Source organism: Desmodus rotundus, chromosome X (genome assembly GCF_022682495.2).
Source record: "Desmodus rotundus isolate HL8 chromosome X, HLdesRot8A.1, whole genome shotgun sequence".
Taxonomy (NCBI): Eukaryota; Metazoa; Chordata; class Mammalia; order Chiroptera; family Phyllostomidae; genus Desmodus; species Desmodus rotundus.
Genome location: NC_071400.1, coordinates 14,440,227 through 14,457,767, shown reverse-complemented (window position 1 = coordinate 14,457,767; position 17,541 = coordinate 14,440,227). Strand labels below are relative to the sequence as shown.

Genomic DNA, 17,541 nt, shown 5'->3' with positions numbered 1-17,541 from the left:
AGAGCTCCTAGTATATGAAGAGTTTAAAAACAATAGAGTCAGAGCTCAAAAAGGAAATTAGTCTCTGTTAAATAGCAAGAATAAGCCTTTGGACTTTTTGCTTAACAGTGCCACTGATATCACCCCTAATCCTTAAGAGAACTATGTAATGGCAATTTGATACAAAGGTAGCTTTGAAGTAATAAAACTATTAAAAACACTACTGTACCTATAGGTTTAAAAATGTGTTTACTTGAAAAGAAGCTTCTTACCTTGAGTTCAGGAGATAAAATGACATCAAATTCATACTGTAGGGCTTTAGGATCACAATTTATAAAGGGCAGAGCTGTTTCAAGAAAATGTTCGATATCTTGGCGGGTTTTCTGAGCATCTTCTTTAGACTGAAACTTATCTACCTCCTGATTAGCTAGAAGATACTCTCCTTCATCACAGCACTGACGAGCCTGGTGAGCACATCACACACACACACAACCATGAGTAAATGAAAAACAAACATGTTTGCCCCTTAAGACAGTGTTTATCAGTCCCGGCTTCTGTCAATCAGAGTCGCTTTCAGAGCTATAAAAAAAAATAAACATATCTGGGTTGGGCCCCCAGAAATTCTGATTCAGTGGCTCGGGCCATAAGCTGGGCGTTTATATGTTTACAGAGTTTTAGAGGTATTTCTGATGTGCGGCCAAGGCTGGGAGGCACTGCACTCGTTTCATAACAAGGAAATCATTCTGCAGCCGCAATCTGACCATTCTCTCAATACGAACACTTGAGCCACATGCTATTTCCCCAGAATCAATAACTGAAATATGAAACTCATAGCAAAATATAAAGTATAACATAAAAGTGTAATGATTGCCCAGGACAAGGATAACAAGTTTCCTGGCCACAGAAGGAGACACGCAGATCAAAATGTTCATGTTCATATACGATGCCTGTAAGTGATAACCCTGTTTTACATCCCACTGCCAAGATGAGACCATCTCTTCACTGCTTACTCATGAATGGGGTCAGACCCACAAGCCATGGAGGAATATGTTCCAGTCACCGTTTAATATTTTATTGGTTTAACTATGAAATGTAAAAGGAGTTTCAGGCTTTCACATAATGCCCCCAGGGCTTTTCAAAGTATTCTGACTACAAACTATGAGCAGAGTATAGGCTTCAGAAATGTACCCAAATAGAAAGAAGCCGTCACAAGCACGGTCTCAATATTCACAACAGAGGCCAAAATTCTTGCAATACTAGACCTGCGATGAATTCTGCAGAGGTAATATGGATTAAATAAGCATAGCTTAGCTCAGACTCCTTGCAAATTTAATTCCAAAGCTATACCAGACCCAGATCCTATAACCTCTAAAAAGGACCCAAGAAAAATATTCATCTTCTTTTTCAGAAATGCAACATGTCCCATGACACTACCTGCTGTAGGAGTTTATGCATTTTAAAGGTCCTGCTGAGCTGTATCCATTTGGCTTTGATCTCATTAACCAAAATATCAGAAAGATAACGTAGCTCGTTGCACCTCTGGCAGATCAAATCAAGTGCATAATGGTGATTTGCTGCAAGTTTGTGTCCATGTAAAATCACAAACTGGGCCTTTGTTAACAGTTCCTGTTTTTAAGAAGAAGTAAAACAATAACTGCATGATCTCTGTTCAAAGACAGGGGGGGAAAGTAATTAAGAAGCAAATTGGTTGAGCACGGAGATATTTTGCCAAAACTATGATTTGATGTCATAACTTCTGTAGGCTGCAAAACAGCTTACAGTTACAGCAATTAGCTATAGCAGTTGATGTCATCAGAAGCTCACGCATGTTGGGTAACAGACAAAATTAACCAGCCTCCCAGAATGGGGATGAGATTTGCTTCTCCTGTGATATACAGATTTAGAACAGAACTGCCTATATCAAAGGAGGTACACGCCAGCCAAAGAAAGCTAATTGACTTTACACCTCTCAGCCTTGGAAATCCCATTAGAATCGTCATCTACCTGACTCCTTCACAGACCTGAAGTGAACATGTCCCTGGGTTTCCATGTCAAAAGCCATCTTATCTGCCTTGCCTCCACCTCAACTGCTGACCCACCCCCAGCATAGTGACTGAAATACAGTAGGAGCCCAGGAAATGTTTGTCGAGGCAAAATAAAGAAAACTACAGCCCCAAATGAAGAAGTGACTAGCCTCTCTGGCTAGTGGAAAAACTAGGGTCAAAATAGGAAGTTGTTGTGTTGGGGACTGGGATAAGCCTGAAACAGGCTGATACAATCAGACCTGAGAGCTGCGCCGGAATAAACAGGATGCTGCGGTCAGGAGCCATGGAATCCCTCCCCCCTGAACATGCAGGTGGCACATCAATCAGTGCCTTGATCACGCGCCCGCCATGCACCCCCCGGCCAATCGCAGGCTAGAGCACGCTTTGAAGCCACCTATCCACTGCACTTCCTCTACTGCCCTCCTCTATATAACTCCCTCCGTTTTGAAATAAATTTGCAGCTTGATCAGAATCCTTTGTCTTGCTGCCGTTCTTTCGCGCCTCCTGTCCCATCCCTTTTCATCCGTTGCAGGTATATCGGCGGACCCCGTTGACTGCCTCGCAGGCCGAGGCAACTGGCGCCCAACGTGGGGCCCGACTGATCGCCTGTGCGGACCGCTGTCCCCTTCGATCGCAGCGTTTCGCCCGGCTCGCCGCCAGCGTTTCGCCCGGCTCACCGCGACTACCCGACCGCGCGCCGGCATTCCCTGACGACCCCCGTTCCCCGACAGCGGCATTTCAAAGGTAAGACCCAACCATGGGACAGGCATGCTCACAACATGATTTGTTCGTTGCTCAATTAGAAGAATCTCTCAAGGTGCGCAATATAAGGGTTCGTAAAAAAGATTTGAATTCCTTTTTCACTTTCGTTTTTAAAATCTGCCCATGGTTTCCTCAGGAGGGTAACATTGACTCCCGCCTCTGGCACCGTGTAGGCGACTGCCTAAATGACTATTATAAGGTTTTTGGCCCCGAGACTGTCCCTATAACTGCCTTTAACTATTATAACCTCATAGCAGACATCCTTAAAAACCACAATAATTCCCCTGACATACAGCGCCTTTGCAAAGAAGGGCAAGAAATTCTCCGTAGTCACTCCCCGGCCCCTTCAAAAGCCCCCTCAGTTCACGGCCTCCCCGACGCTCATGCTGACTCGCTTTCGCGACCCCCCTCACGAGCGCCTTCAAATTGCCCTTCTGTCTCCATCCAAATAGATACAAACCCTCCGGCCCCTTCTCTGCACCCTCCCCTTCAGGAGTTCTATTCCTCTGCTCCACCCCCCGTTTCTCAGGACTCCGGCGACCAGTTAGATCCCTCTGAACAGGCAGAATTAGAGGACGAGGCTGCTCGCTACAATAATCCTGGCTGGCCACCACTCGTGGCGGCAGTCCTTCCGCCATTCAAACCGCCTCCTTATAGTACCTCTCACGCACCTGCCGCCGCCATTTTGCCTTCAGCGCATGGCGCGTCCGCCATTTCACCCGCGGCGTGCAAGGCACCCATTACCTTGCCCCTGGCGGCCACCGCCGCATTCACTCCGCTTCCAAAGCCTTTCCTTCAAGAGACCCTCACTTTCATCCGAGATATTAAAACCATTGCCAAAGAATTCTCCGCTTTTACGATCAGTCCCCCTCCCCACGAGACTTTAGCATTCCCAGTTACTAGATCCCAGACTCGCCCAGATAGGACCGAGAACATAAATAGTTCAGCTGCGGCTGCAGCTACCCCCCTTCCTGACAGTGACAACCCCGAGGACTCTGACAGCTCCCCTTCTGATATAGATGAAGCAGAGCCCAGTACAAGAGATACTGCGGCCCCCCAAACTTATTTCCACACATATAAGAAACTTAGTCTTAAAACATTAGAAAAGGTCAAATCTGCTGTAACACACTACGGGCCCACAGCCCCCTTTTCCCTCGCCCTAATTGAAAATCTTAGTGAGCGCTGGCTCACGCCCAATGATTGGTTCTTTCTAGCGAAGGCAGCGCTAAGTGGAGGTGACTTTATTCTTTGGAAAAGCGAATATGAAGACACCGCTAAACAGTTTGTTCAGCGTAATATGAGAAAATCCTCCTCTAAAAATTGGACCATACTTAAATTTCTTGGTTCCGCCCCCTACCAAAGCAATGAGAAACAAGCTCAATTTCCCCCCGGACTTCTAACCCAGATCCAGTCCGCGGGTCTTAAAGCATGGAGGCGCCTTCCACAAAAGGGCACCGCAACCACTTCTCTTGCAAAAATAAGACAGGGCCCAGATGAGCCATACAGTGATTTCATAAGTCGTTTACAAGAATTAGCTGAGAGGCTCTTTGGCGCGGGCGAAAGTGAAAACGCTTTCGTTAAACACCTAGCTTATGAAAATGCCAACCCCGCTTGCCAAAATGCCATCCGCCCCTATCGCCAAGGAGAGCTCTGTGACTATGTTCGCCTCTGCTCCGGCATCGGCTCTGCCCATGCTTTCGGACTTGCCATTGGTGCCGCCTTACAAAATTTTATGCCCCCACAGCCGGCGCGCCCCCCTAATCGCCTTTGCTACAACTGTAACCAACCTGGACATTTTTCCCGAGCCTGCCCCCAGAAGAGCCAAAATCAGACTCAAATTCGGATCCAAAACCCAACAGGACCTAGTACTAATAGTCCAGGAGCCCCTGCCACAAAATGCCCTCGCTGTAAGAAGGGTTTTCACTGGTCCTCAGAATGCAGATCTAAGACAGACATCTATGGACAGCCCATTCCCCCAAAGCAGGGAAACTCCAACAGGGCCCAGCCCCAGGGCCCCATTCCGGGTGTGAACTCCGGGGCTACACAGTTCACCCCCCAATCACTCCACCCACGGATCCCTGCTCTCCCAGTAATCAATCACGCCGCCACATCACAGACCTGTGGAGGGCCACAGCAGGCAGCGCAGGACTGGACCTCTGTGCCGCCACCGACACAGTACTAACTTCAGACAACAGTCCCCTAATAGTCCCCACCGGCGTTTTCGGGCCCCTACCGCCTAACACGTTCGGGCTTATCTTCGGCCGAGTCAGTTCCACCCTACAAGGGATACAAGTCCTCCCTGGCATTCTAGATAATGATTTCGAAGGACAAATCCAAATTATCCTTTCCACCACTTTAGATTTAATTACCATCCCCAAAGGAACTAGGTTAGCCCAAATAATCATCCTCCCCCTTCAACATCTTAACTCCAATTTTCAAAAACCTTTTCGAGGGTCAAGCCCCCCTGGCTCTTCAGATACATATTGGGTACAACAGGTCACCGAGGGCCGTCCCTTACTCGAACTCAGAATTAATGGTAAAGCTTTTTCAGGTATTATTGACACAGGAGCCGATGCCACTGTTATTTCTGAGTCTCAATGGCCTCGAAATTGGCCCCTAACCATAGCTGCCACACATTTGCGTGGCATAGGACAGTCTACCAATCCACAACAAAGCTCTAAAACCCTTAAATGGGAAGACAATGAAGGAAACCAGGGCTTCGTGACCCCGTATGTACTACCTAACTTGCCCGTTAATCTATGGGGGAGAGATATTCTCGCCCAAATGAAAGTAGTCTTGTATAGCCCCAGTAACGTTGCTATAACTCAAATGCTAAACCAAGGATTCTTACCCGGCCAAGGGCTAGGGAAAAACCATCAAGGCATCACTCAACCCATTTCTATTAATCCAAAGTTTAATAAGACAGGTCTAGGATATACCCAAAATTTACCCTAGCGGCCATTGACAGTCCTGCACCCCATGCAGATAAAATATTATGGAAATCCACTGACCCTGTATGGGTTGATCAATGGCCCCTTACTCAGGAAAAAACCCTCGCTGCTATTACGTTAGTGCAGGAACAGCTTGCGGCAGGGCACATTGAGCCTTCTAATTCCCCTTGGAATACCCCTATTTTCATCATCAAAAAGAAATCTGGAAAATGGCGTCTTCTGCAAGATCTCAGAGCCGTCAATAAAATTATGGTCCCCATGGGAGCCCTACAGCCTGGTCTCCCTTCACCTGTTGCCATTCCTGCCAATTATTACAAAATTGTCATAGATTTAAAAGACTGCTTTTTTACCATTCCTCTTCACCCTGAGGACAGACCCTACTTTGCCTTCAGCGTTCCTCAAATCAATTTCCAAAGCCCTATGCCTCGTTACCAGTGGAAGGTACTGCCCCAGGGCATGGCCAACAGCCCCACCTTGTGTCAAAAGTTTGTTGCAGCTGCCATTGCCCCAGTCAGAAAGCAATGGCCCCAGGCCTATATCCTCCATTATATGGACGATATCCTTTTAGCCTGCCCCGACGGTGACACCGCTAGGGCCTGTCATGCCCATATGATCACATGCCTTGCTAACCGGGGACTACAGATCGCTCCTGATAAAGTGCAAACATCTGATCCATATTCCTATCTAGGGTTTGAACTATGTCACCAACAAGTACTTACCCCCCGCATATCCCTCAGAACTGATAATTTAAAAACACTCAATGATTTTCAAAAGCTTCTTGGTGACATTCAGTGGCTCCGGCCATACTTAAAGCTACCCACAGAAGCGCTCCTCCCACTCAATAACATTCTAAAAGGAGACTCAGATCCCTTATCTCCGCGTGCCTTAACCCCCGAAGCAGAACATTCCTTAACCATTATCAACAAAGCCATACAAGGGCAAAGCGCTCAACAGATTTCCTATAACCTACCTCTAGTATTCATATTACTCCCTACAGCCCATACACCTACTGGAGTTTTCTGGCAGACAAAAACCACAGACCTTACAAAAAATGGCCATCCCCTTCTTTGGGTCCACCTACCAGCCTCTCCCTCACGAGTATTACTCACTTATCCCTCTCTTCTTGCCACTCTAATTATTAAGGGGCGATCCACCAGCCGCCAACTATTTGGTAAAGACCCTGATTCAATAATTACTCCCTATTCACATGACCAAACAAACTGGCTTCTACAAACTTCTGATGAGTGGGCTATAGCATTATCCTCCTTTACAGGGAATCTTGATAATCACTACCCTAGTGATCCCCTCGTTCAATTTGCTAAAACTCATCAGTTCATCTTTTCTAAACTCACCAAAGCAGCTCCAATTCCTAAAGCCACCCTCGTCTTTACTGACGGATCTTCAAACGGCACAGCTGCCTATATCATTAATAAACAAACTTTTACAGTTAAATCTCCTTACCCCTCTGCTCAGCTCGTAGAACTGTTTGCCATACTTGAAGTTTTTACTTCACTTGCCAACCAACCGTTCAACCTCTATACTGACAGCGCCTATATAGCTCAGTCAGTCCCTCTATTAGAAACAGTTCCCTTCATCAAACCCTCCACAAATGCCACCCCTTTATTCACCAAACTACAAAACCTTATCCTACAAAGACAACACCCTTTTTATATCGGACATCTTCGTGCTCACCTTGACCTTCCTGGGCCCCTAACAGAAGGCAACGCCCTAGCTGACGTTGCCACACAGACCATCTGCCCTATTCTTACAGACCCAGTTACTGAGGCCACACAAGCCCATACCTTGCACCATTTAAATGCCCATACCCTTCGCCTTCTTTATAAAATCACTAGAGACCAAGCTAGGGACATCGTTAAAGCTTGTCCTCATTGTATAACCTCAGCCCCTGTGCCTCATTTAGGCGTTAATCCCCGTGGCCTTATACCCAATGCCATATGGCAAATGGATATTACCCACTTTGCCACTTTTGGGAAGCAAAAATTTATTCATGTTACAGTTGATACTTTTAGTGGATTCATAGCTGCCACACCCCAAACAGGAGAAGCGTCAAAAAATGTAATCTCTCATATGATCCACTGCTTTTCCGCCTTGGGCAAGCCCCACACCATTAAAACAGATAATGGCCCTGGCTATACAGGAAAAAATTTCCAAGCCTTTTGCCAACAACTTCAAATTAAGCATATTACTGGAATCCCTTATAATCCTCAAGGACAAGGTATAGTAGAGCGGGCCCATCAAACCTTAAAGAATGCCATCAATCGCCTAACACACTCTCCTCTCGGGTTTTCAAAACAACAACCTCGAAATCTTCTAAATCATGCCCTCTTCCAGCTTAATTTTCTTACACTAGATATACAGGGTCATTCGGCAGCCGATCGCCACTGGCACCCACAAACCACATCACAACAAGCCACTGTCATGTGGCGCGACCCCCTCACTCACGCCTGGAAGGGCCCAGACCCCGTCCTCATATGGGGGAGAGGCTCAGCCTGCATTTATGATCAAAAAGAAGATGGCCCACGATGGCTCCCTGAAAGACTAATAAAACACATCAATCATCGCCCCGCCCCACCAACATATCAGCCCTGAATATCACCGAACAAAATTGCACCCTCAGCATACCCTTTAGAGTTCAGCCTATGCTTTTGTACTCCTCCCCCTGCATCTATAAGAAATTACAAAATAATTCTTTTGATATTTCTGTTGGTTTCGCTAGTTTTACCAATTGTAGCCACACGCTTAATTATAGCACATCCCTCTGCCCTGGTCCAGGATGAGCATTCATTTGTGGTAATTTAGCTTTCACTGCCTTACCTGCCAACTGGACAGGGCTATGCATCCTAGCTGCCTTATTTACCTGACATAGACATCATCCCAGGAGATGAGCCTGTCCCCATTCCTGCTTTTGACCACTTCGCAGGACGACACAAGAGAGCCTTAGCTATTATTCCCCTGCTTGTTGGTCTAGGAGTCTCTGGAGCAGTAGGTACCGGAACTACAGGATTAGGAGTTGCAGTTCACTCCTATACAAAACTTTCCAAACAACTTGTTGATGATGTCCAAGCCTTATCAAGTACTATTACTGACATTCAAGACCAGTTAGATTCCCTAGCAGAAGTAGTCCTACAGAATAGACGAGGTCTAGACTTACTCACAGCAGAGCAGGGAGGCATTTGTTTAGCTTTACAGGAACGATGCTGCTTTTATGCCAACAAGTCAGGCATCGTCCGGGACAAGATCAAGATCCTTCAAGAAGATCTGGAAAGACGACGAAAAGCTCTGACTGAGAGCCCTTTTCTTACAGCCTTCAACGGACTACTCCCCTTTCTTCTCCCTCTCCTCAGGCCTTTAATAGCTATCATTCTCTTCCTGACCTTTGCTCCCTGGCCACAAACCTCATCCGAGACCAACTTAACTCCCTTCTTGGCAAACCTATCCAGATACATTATCACCAGCTAGAAATGAATGAACCTGGCACTGACTCGCAGCGTCTTCTCCGAGAATGTCCTCGCGCATAAGCTCCTTTTTGCACCCCCACCTCCTACGAGAACAGTATAACTCTTGGCATTATACTTTACATATAAATTGTAATGGATACCGCTAGGTGCAGAGCAAAGCATCGCAAGGAGAAGCTACCCCGAAGGTGGCCCTGCCATGTCTCCTGAGAGGCAAGTCGGCTTGCATAGAGGTCAGCGCCCCAACCCTCTCCTCCGAAAAGGGTGCTTCAGAGCTCGGGACGAGCTCAGGAGGAGCCAGACCACTGCCTCCCCTAGCCGGTTAAAGTCCACTCCTCACCTTAAAAATGAAAATAAGGGAGGAGATGTTGGGGACTGGGATAAGCCTGAAACAGGCTGATACAATCAGACCTGAGAGCTGCGCCGGAATAAACAGGATGCTGCGGTCAGGAGCCATGGAATCCCTCCCCCCTGAACATGCAGGTGGCACATCAATCAGTGCCTTGATCACGCGCCCGCCATGCACCCCCCGGCCAATCGCAGGCTAGAGCACGCTTTGAAGCCACCTATCCACTGCACTTCCTCTACTGCCCTCCTCTATATAACTCCCTCCGTTTTGAAATAAATTTGCAGCTTGATCAGAATCCTTTGTCTTGCTGCCGTTCTTTCGCGCCTCCTGTCCCATCCCTTTTCATCCGTTGCAGGTATATCGGCGGACCCCGTTGACTGCCTCGCAGGCCGAGGCATTGTTGTTTAATGGCAATAGAGTTTCAGTTTCACAAGATGAAAACTTTGTGGAAACCTGTTGCACAACAATGTGAATACACTTAACACTACTTAACTGTACAATTTAAAATGGTTAAGACGTTAAATTTAATTTTATGTGTCTGTCACCACAATTAAAACTAAAAAGTATGAAAAACAAAAGAAACCAAAAAAGCAAAGCCCCCTATTTTCCAAGGCAATCTGCCTTCTCTTTCTACTACACCATAGAGATTTGTGAATTGCCCCACAATCACAGAGATCTACAAGCACAATTCCAGAACTGGTCACCACAGCTGCTTCCCCTCAATTTTCCTTTCTGGTGCTTCTGGTTCACCCATAAATCTATTTGTACGGTGAGAGAGCGCGCTAAAAACCATTGCCTTGCCGTCACATACAAGACAGGAGAGCAAAGCTAGAGTTTGTTAAGTAGTAACACCATGAGTCCAAGCTTTAAGACTGGAAGCTGGCTGTTTTGCGTACTTACTATATAGCCATATATCTCAGGTACTGTGGTGAGTGTTTCATCTACACCACCTCAATGAATCCTTACAATCACTCCGCAAAGTAAGTCCTTTCATCCTCAAGTCATACATGAGGACATTGAGGTTTAGAAAATGTAATCAGTTTACCAAAGGTCACACTGCTAGTAAAACTAAGCAGATCTACCTGCATGAGTATATGTCTGGTTCAAATGCATGTATCAAATGATGGATGTTTAAGGAATTATGTTCTTGTAACAAAATCGCATTCTTTAAAGATATTGGTCTAGGCTCTTCAAAAGTGAGTTCTGATCTTGTTCCCACTGGTAGGCCTGAAACAGTTCACACCATTACCTCAGAGGCCTCCTACATGACACACGCAGTGTCACCTCACGGCTCACACTGATCAGAAAACAGACCAATATTATTGAACCAAGTATTTAGATCATAGCTGAGAGATTAATCATAATAAGTGTTTAGACTAGTGAAAAGCCACAAAATAACTATCACATTCCATAAATAGAAGGAACATCTGAAATGTAATCTTACCTTAGATTTTTCATCTAACTTTTCCAACTGTTTTATTTTTTGTTTTATTTGAGCTATATTCCCTGTGACATCTGCCAACTCTGCTTGTTTGTTTAATAGAAGTTCAATTTCACGTACAAGCTAAAATAGGAACAAAAATCAGTCTTAAAAGCATGTAAATTATTCATCATTTCCCTTAATAATCAAGTTTTGTAGGAAATGCTATTAAATCAGAACACCAATATGAAAAAATTGTACATATGGAAAATACTTTCAGTTATTTTATTCACACTAATTGTTATAACCTCTTTAAATTTAACCTCCTAGAGATCAGTATGTACTAATTATTTATAAAATATCATTATGTACATATGAGAGCATGTATATGTGCACATGTATGGAAGTATGTATATGTGTATATACCTGTATGTATAGCCCCTAGCTCAATGGTGAACAGTTCTAGAAACAAAGACACTTCAGTAGCAGTGAGCACACCTAGCACCCAGATCTTGGTTTTTAGTATCATTTCCCAGGCACAGGAACCAAAGCTTCTCGGGAAAATGGCTGGTTCCAGGGGTGAGGCAGAGTAGGAGTAAGATGACCTTGGATCATCTCTTTTTTATTTTAAAGATGTTATTTATTTATTTTTAGAGAGAAGGGAAGGAGGGAGAAAGAGAGGGATGGAAGTATCAATCGCTTGCCTCTTATGCACCCCCCAATGGGGACCTGGCCCACAACCCAGGCATGTGCCATGATTGGGAATCGAACAAGTGACCCTTTGGTTCACAGGCTGGCACTCAGTCTACTGAGCCACACCGGCCAGGGATGAAAGCATTTTATATCTAAAATAAATTTAAAGAACCCTGGCTGGGTAGCTGAGTTGGTTAGAATGTTGTTTTGCTAAACCAAGGTTGCAGGTTCAATCCCCAATCAGGGCACAGACAAGAAGCAACCAATAACTGCATTTGGAACAACAAATCTCAATCTCAATCTCTCTCAATCTCTTTCTTCTCTCTCTCCCCACCCCATCCCTTCCCTCCCTCTCCCTTCTCTCCTCACTTCCCTTCTCTCTCTAAAAACAATAAAAAAAAAACCTGAATAACAAATGTCAGGGTAGATTGCAACTTTTTTCCTCTCATATTTGTTAGCACATAATTATGTGCTCTTTTGAAAGAAATGAGCAAGCCACAGAAGTACAAGTCTTGGCACTTAGTAGCTGCTTTCTTCATTCAAAGTCAAAATTCACTCACAGTTGCCTCCTTTTTCTCCCCATCTCTCCATGAGTGTAAATGGGCATCTTATGAGACTATATTTGTGAGGATCAAGGAATAAGAACCTCTGACATAATGAAAATAAATGTACAAAGAAATGTTTAACTGACCTCTCGAAAATCTTGCTCAAACTTCCATAGTTGCAGATACTGCTCCATTTTTTGTTGGTGTTTTTCCCAAAATCCATCAAAAGCAATTTCCATATCATGTACTTGAGCCAGTAATCTTAAAAGGAAAAGTCATAGAGTTCCTTTAAAACACTGGCTTATTTTATAGAGATGAAGACAAACCTGGTCAGGACATTAAGAATTATAGGCGAAGTCACAGCCATGACACTCCAGCCAGAGACCATCAGTGTCCACAGAAGCTCTTCTACGAGCAAACTAACTTCTGTGAGACAACTGAGGGGTGAATTCTCAGATTTCCAGAGATCCAAGGATACTTTAACACTTAACAGATTACAGCAATACATGTGACATTCTCTTTCAAAAGTATAAAATAAGAAACTCTAAACCCCAAAGAAATTACTCACTTATTAATAGTTTGCCAATCACCACCTGTTTGCTCATGAGGTTCAAATCTTGAACTTACAGCTTCTTCCGTGTCAGGCACTTCCAGATTGGTTAGCAGAATTTTTCCTTCTTTGGTTACAGCTGTAATATCATTCTGTACAAAGGGATGATAGGATGTATCAAACACCTGCTAGAAACCTAATCTTAATGACCTAAAGAGAAAGAAGCATATGTGTATAACATGCTGAATAGAAACAATGGTTCTAGAATGGCCTTTGCTTTTATAACTGAAAAAGCAAGGAATACCTCAGTACCACAAAATCCAAAAGCTGTCAGAATCTCCAAGAAGCCTCTGCCTGTTGAGGTGGATGTGGCAATCACTCTTTCTACAAGCTCTTTAACAGGCAGAAGTATCCCATGGAGTATTTGTAGCCTCCTTCTCTTACTGGTAGAAAGTTCTGTTAATCTATTCTGTTCTGCTAATATTTTAATGTACATAAATAAAACCATGGTAGCATAACAAACACTACCATACTAGAAAGCATACAGTTCCAAATAATATTTAATATATATTCAGATATAGTTAGATGCCTTTCCTACTAATTCTTAATTGTTACCCATCACTACCCTACATTTTATGTTCATGTTTGGATTAATTAATTAATCATGAAGCATATGCTTCTATTCAGAAGGTCTTAACCTTGGGTGGCAGATTCTTCAGGCATGTAAGAGGGATCTATGACTTCCTTCAGATCTAAAAATTTGGGTGTATATGTATTTTTCTGTGAATAGCATCCACGACATCACCACCAAGGTGTATAAGAACATAAACATTTAAGAGCTAGTGGCAATTATGTGCCAAACAATGTTGTACATATATCACATACTGTACTTCATGTCATCCTCCCAGCAACCCTACAAGGTATGCATGTATCATCATCATCGACCTCACTGTACACATAAAAAAGCCTGAAATTTAGAGAGGGTAAGCAAATTACCTGATCACACAGTTTGTGAGAGACAGAGCTTTCTGTCCTTGAACAGAGTTTTGCTTTTAGATTATGATTGAAATTTTCACTTTCTCTCCTCTTCTTAATTTAAAGATGTCACCTCTACATAGAGCTTGTATCTGTCAGTGACCCAGCAAACCTACTACCATGTGAAGGGCATGAACTCTACGGGGAAGCTGAGTGCTTGTTCAGATCATTTGTAAACTTTTGGGGAAAAGTGAATTCAAAGCAGTTGGCAACTGTCTGAATCGTGTCTCAGAATCCTTCACAACCCAACACTCCAGACAACTAGTGGGAGAGTCAAATTAACTTGCTCCTTATTGTAGAAAACAACAAGCACTAGTCCTCTGTGGAAGAGCAAGCTTGTAATCAATTTATCAATGTTTGACTTGGCCCCGACGCTAGTGTACAGCAGAGGTGGGACAAGAAACCAGGCCCCCCGACTCCTCATCAGGTTCTCCATTTTACATCTTGCCTGTGGTAGATGTTAACATAGAACACCTGTGTGCCTCTTCATACTCTAACTTTCCAAACGAGCAGACCTTTCCACGGGATAAAGAATATGTGATAACAAAAACAACTTTAGATTTCTTATTCTGGAGCATTTATAAGCTATTCTATTTAAAAATAGACAACTTCTCAAGAGAACGCAGCATTTACAAAGGGGGTACTTAGATACAACAATTCCAGGACCTTCTCCTCTTGTATTCTTAGTTTTTGTGTGTGCTTTATAATATATAAATGTATCTTTTGTGTGTCTACCCAAAAATCAGTGTGAAATGGACACACTGAACACCTCTCTAGAGAAAGACCATGGAAAACATTTGTTTGTCCCCTCTGTCAGACATACCTTCAACAGGTGATACCTTTCAGCATGAATTGCAAGAAGTTTCTCTATTGAAGAAATATCATCTGGTAGTTCTGTCTCAGCCAGTTCAGTTCCAAAGGACTGTAGCATCTGAGCCATGTCTTTCACTGTGAGGGCAAAATTTTCTATAGCCTGCAAAGAGCCAGTGATTCTTTTAATTTTGTGGGACCTGTGCCAGCATATCAGAACCTGGATCAGTAGCTGTATTGACTTTTATTTAGGTATGGCAGCAAACACACATACTATGAACACTCCTCTGCTAACGAGAGTTGGCATTTGCCCTTGGCAATCAACTCTAACTCTGCATCTAAGCCTCTAAAAAACTAAATAGGCAGGTGAAGGGTCTTCTTCAATGTCTTTTATCTAAATTTCTGTACTTCTTTGACAATGATGAAAACTATTTCTAAAAGATGCCATGTCCTGAGTAATTTATTTTATGACCTTGAAAACCCCAGTGTCTTCCTTATTCTAGTAAACTCTGCAATTATAAAATCGCTTTATAATAACTTTCCTTCTAGAGAGAAATGAGAACATCAAGGCCACTTGATATTTAGTATCATTTATGAACAAGTATTAGCATTCCGAGTAAGATGACGGAATGAGGTGATGTGGGGGCTCTAGTCACAACAATTTATCTCAGGTTTTGTTGACCTAAAATGTCAAGTAAGGTTTTGCTGTTCACTCTGTTTCCAAAAGTAATTACTCAGAGAAAGAAGGACGACATATAGAGACCATATAAATCCCTTGTTTACCACACAGCTCAGGGTATCTGCTCTTTTATTTACAGCTTTATCAGTTATGTAAGGCTAGCCACTGCTAATTTTGACAATGTACCTACATATGAAGGACTACCGAATGAAGAATACACATGAGGAAAATAGAACCCTGGTTTAATTAAACAGTATTTAATTACTTCCTTCAGAAGGTTTCCTATATCTATGGAATTTGCAGTAGAGACTCTTATACCACAAACTCACCCCTGTGAGACGCAGGACCCTTGCCTATTTGTAAATTTCTAGAACAGAAGGACTCTTTCCTGCAAAGCTAACTGCCTCAGGAGCACCACTACGATGGCAAGATTAATAATATGACTTGCATTTTTTGAAGGCCCGCCATACTCATTGGCTAGGCACCATGCCAAACATTTTACATTTGTCATCTCATTTCATCTTCCCAATATCCCTCTGAGTTAAACTTATCTATTATTCCCATTTTACAACTGGGAAAACTGAGACTCGGAGAGGTTATATAATTTGTGCAAGGTTATACAACTAAAAAGCATCAGTGCTAGGATTTGAATCCCAACCCTTTGTTTCTTCAAGTTACTACATGGCCACAGGAGGGGGCAGGACAGAGGAAGACCTCCTTATTCCCTAGGCCTCTCTTTCAACTGCCATCCTCAGTGACTCTTCATCATTTCTAGATATTTCCTATGGAAGAAAATCAAGATGTTGAATCATATGTTTTTAAAAACTAGGAGCCCCAGAAATCCGTTTTTCCCAAAGAGGAAAAGAATTCTAGCACTAGATTTAAAAGCCAACAAGAACCATAAGCTCTACAGTAAGGGCAAAAGAAACATACATTTCTGAAGAGGATCCATTCACTGTGGCAGTACTGCAAGGTGCCGCCTAACTCAGGGGTTAATTGCTTGTCATCAATGTATGTCAGCAATTCACTAACTGAGCCCAGCATAACAACCTATGTAAATAAGCAAGAAAGATACTGTTAACTGCCCTTTGTGGCATCCCTCCATTCAACTGTACAATGAACTTCAGCATTCACTTAGCAGAAATTTGACTTTTATAAATGGTTCTAACAATTCTCTCCTGTTCCTCCTACAACACATGTATTCACTACCTTCCTCAAGTAGTAACAGGTTTCATTTAGAAAACATTTCTCTATAAAGCAAAATTAATCTCCATAGAAACCCAAACACCTGATTCTCCTTGATCTAAAATTTTGCACTGTTAATGATCAACCTTCTGAAAGAATATCATGCCTACCACGAAGCAAAAGGGCTTTATGGAGTCAGTTATAATTTATCGGGAGAGACTGATCTTTGCAAAAATATCGAAATTTATGAGCACCCTAGCCCTAAAAACATATAAAAATATCTTTAAAAAAACAAAAACATGCTGCTCTGAACTAGCTCAGGATGCAAGTTCATGGGAGTACAAATACATAAAACACTCACTTATTATTTTCTAAAATGAAATGTCCTGATTTTATACACACATGCACACATACACATACACACACACAGGGTGAGGAAAAAGTAGGTTTACAGTTGTTCCTATGAAAAAATACAATAATCAATAAATGATAAGACAAGAATAAACTCTGTGTTTCACATACTCTCAACTGCAAAGCTACTTTTGCTCCACCCTGTGTATATAACATATGTGACATACGTCATTTTCAAAAGGAATTACTTAGTTACAAATTGATTAATCTACTCCTTTAACAGTAGAAGCAGAAGACTTTCAGTCATTTTAAATTTACATTTTTTGAAGACATTCAATTTTTTCCTTTTAAATTTTTCATGAGCACATATATAACATGAACAGCATGGAACAAAGTCTTCGTGAGAATAAAAGGAACAAAACATTTTTTAAATTATACTCTTACCGGTAGTTTGAGCATGAAATTCTCATGACTAAATCGAAATCCAATGTCTGTGAAAGTCCGTTGAAGAAATCTGGTTGGACGTAGAACCAATACCAAGTGTATGTTCCCTGGGAAGGAAGCCTGTAAAAAGAAAGAGCACAGGAGAGAAAGAAAACATTGTCAGAACATGCACTCAACTGAGCACAAATCAGAAAACTGTAATGAAAGGACAAATTTTAAAATCATAAAAGCCAGCCCTGGCTGGTGTGGCTCAGTGGATTGAGCACC

The 17,541-nt window shown here is 43.0% G+C and overlaps 1 protein-coding gene across 1 annotated transcript in view; it reads right to left on the bottom strand.

Moving 5' to 3' along the window:
- MCF2 (MCF.2 cell line derived transforming sequence) overlaps nucleotides 1–17,541 on the bottom strand; it is a 71,343-nt gene that overhangs the window by 42,913 nt on the left and 10,889 nt on the right. Inside the window, exons 2-9 of the mRNA XM_053917264.1 lie at nucleotides 17,275–17,394; nucleotides 16,228–16,344; nucleotides 14,629–14,778; nucleotides 12,789–12,922; nucleotides 12,367–12,481; nucleotides 11,007–11,126; nucleotides 1,414–1,605; nucleotides 252–443 (exon numbers count right to left, since the gene is read on the bottom strand). Coding sequence (XP_053773239.1) covers nucleotides 252–443; nucleotides 1,414–1,605; nucleotides 11,007–11,126; nucleotides 12,367–12,481; nucleotides 12,789–12,922; nucleotides 14,629–14,778; nucleotides 16,228–16,344; nucleotides 17,275–17,394 — 1,140 coding nt within the window. The remainder of the gene's footprint in view (nucleotides 1–251; nucleotides 444–1,413; nucleotides 1,606–11,006; nucleotides 11,127–12,366; nucleotides 12,482–12,788; nucleotides 12,923–14,628; nucleotides 14,779–16,227; nucleotides 16,345–17,274; nucleotides 17,395–17,541) is intronic.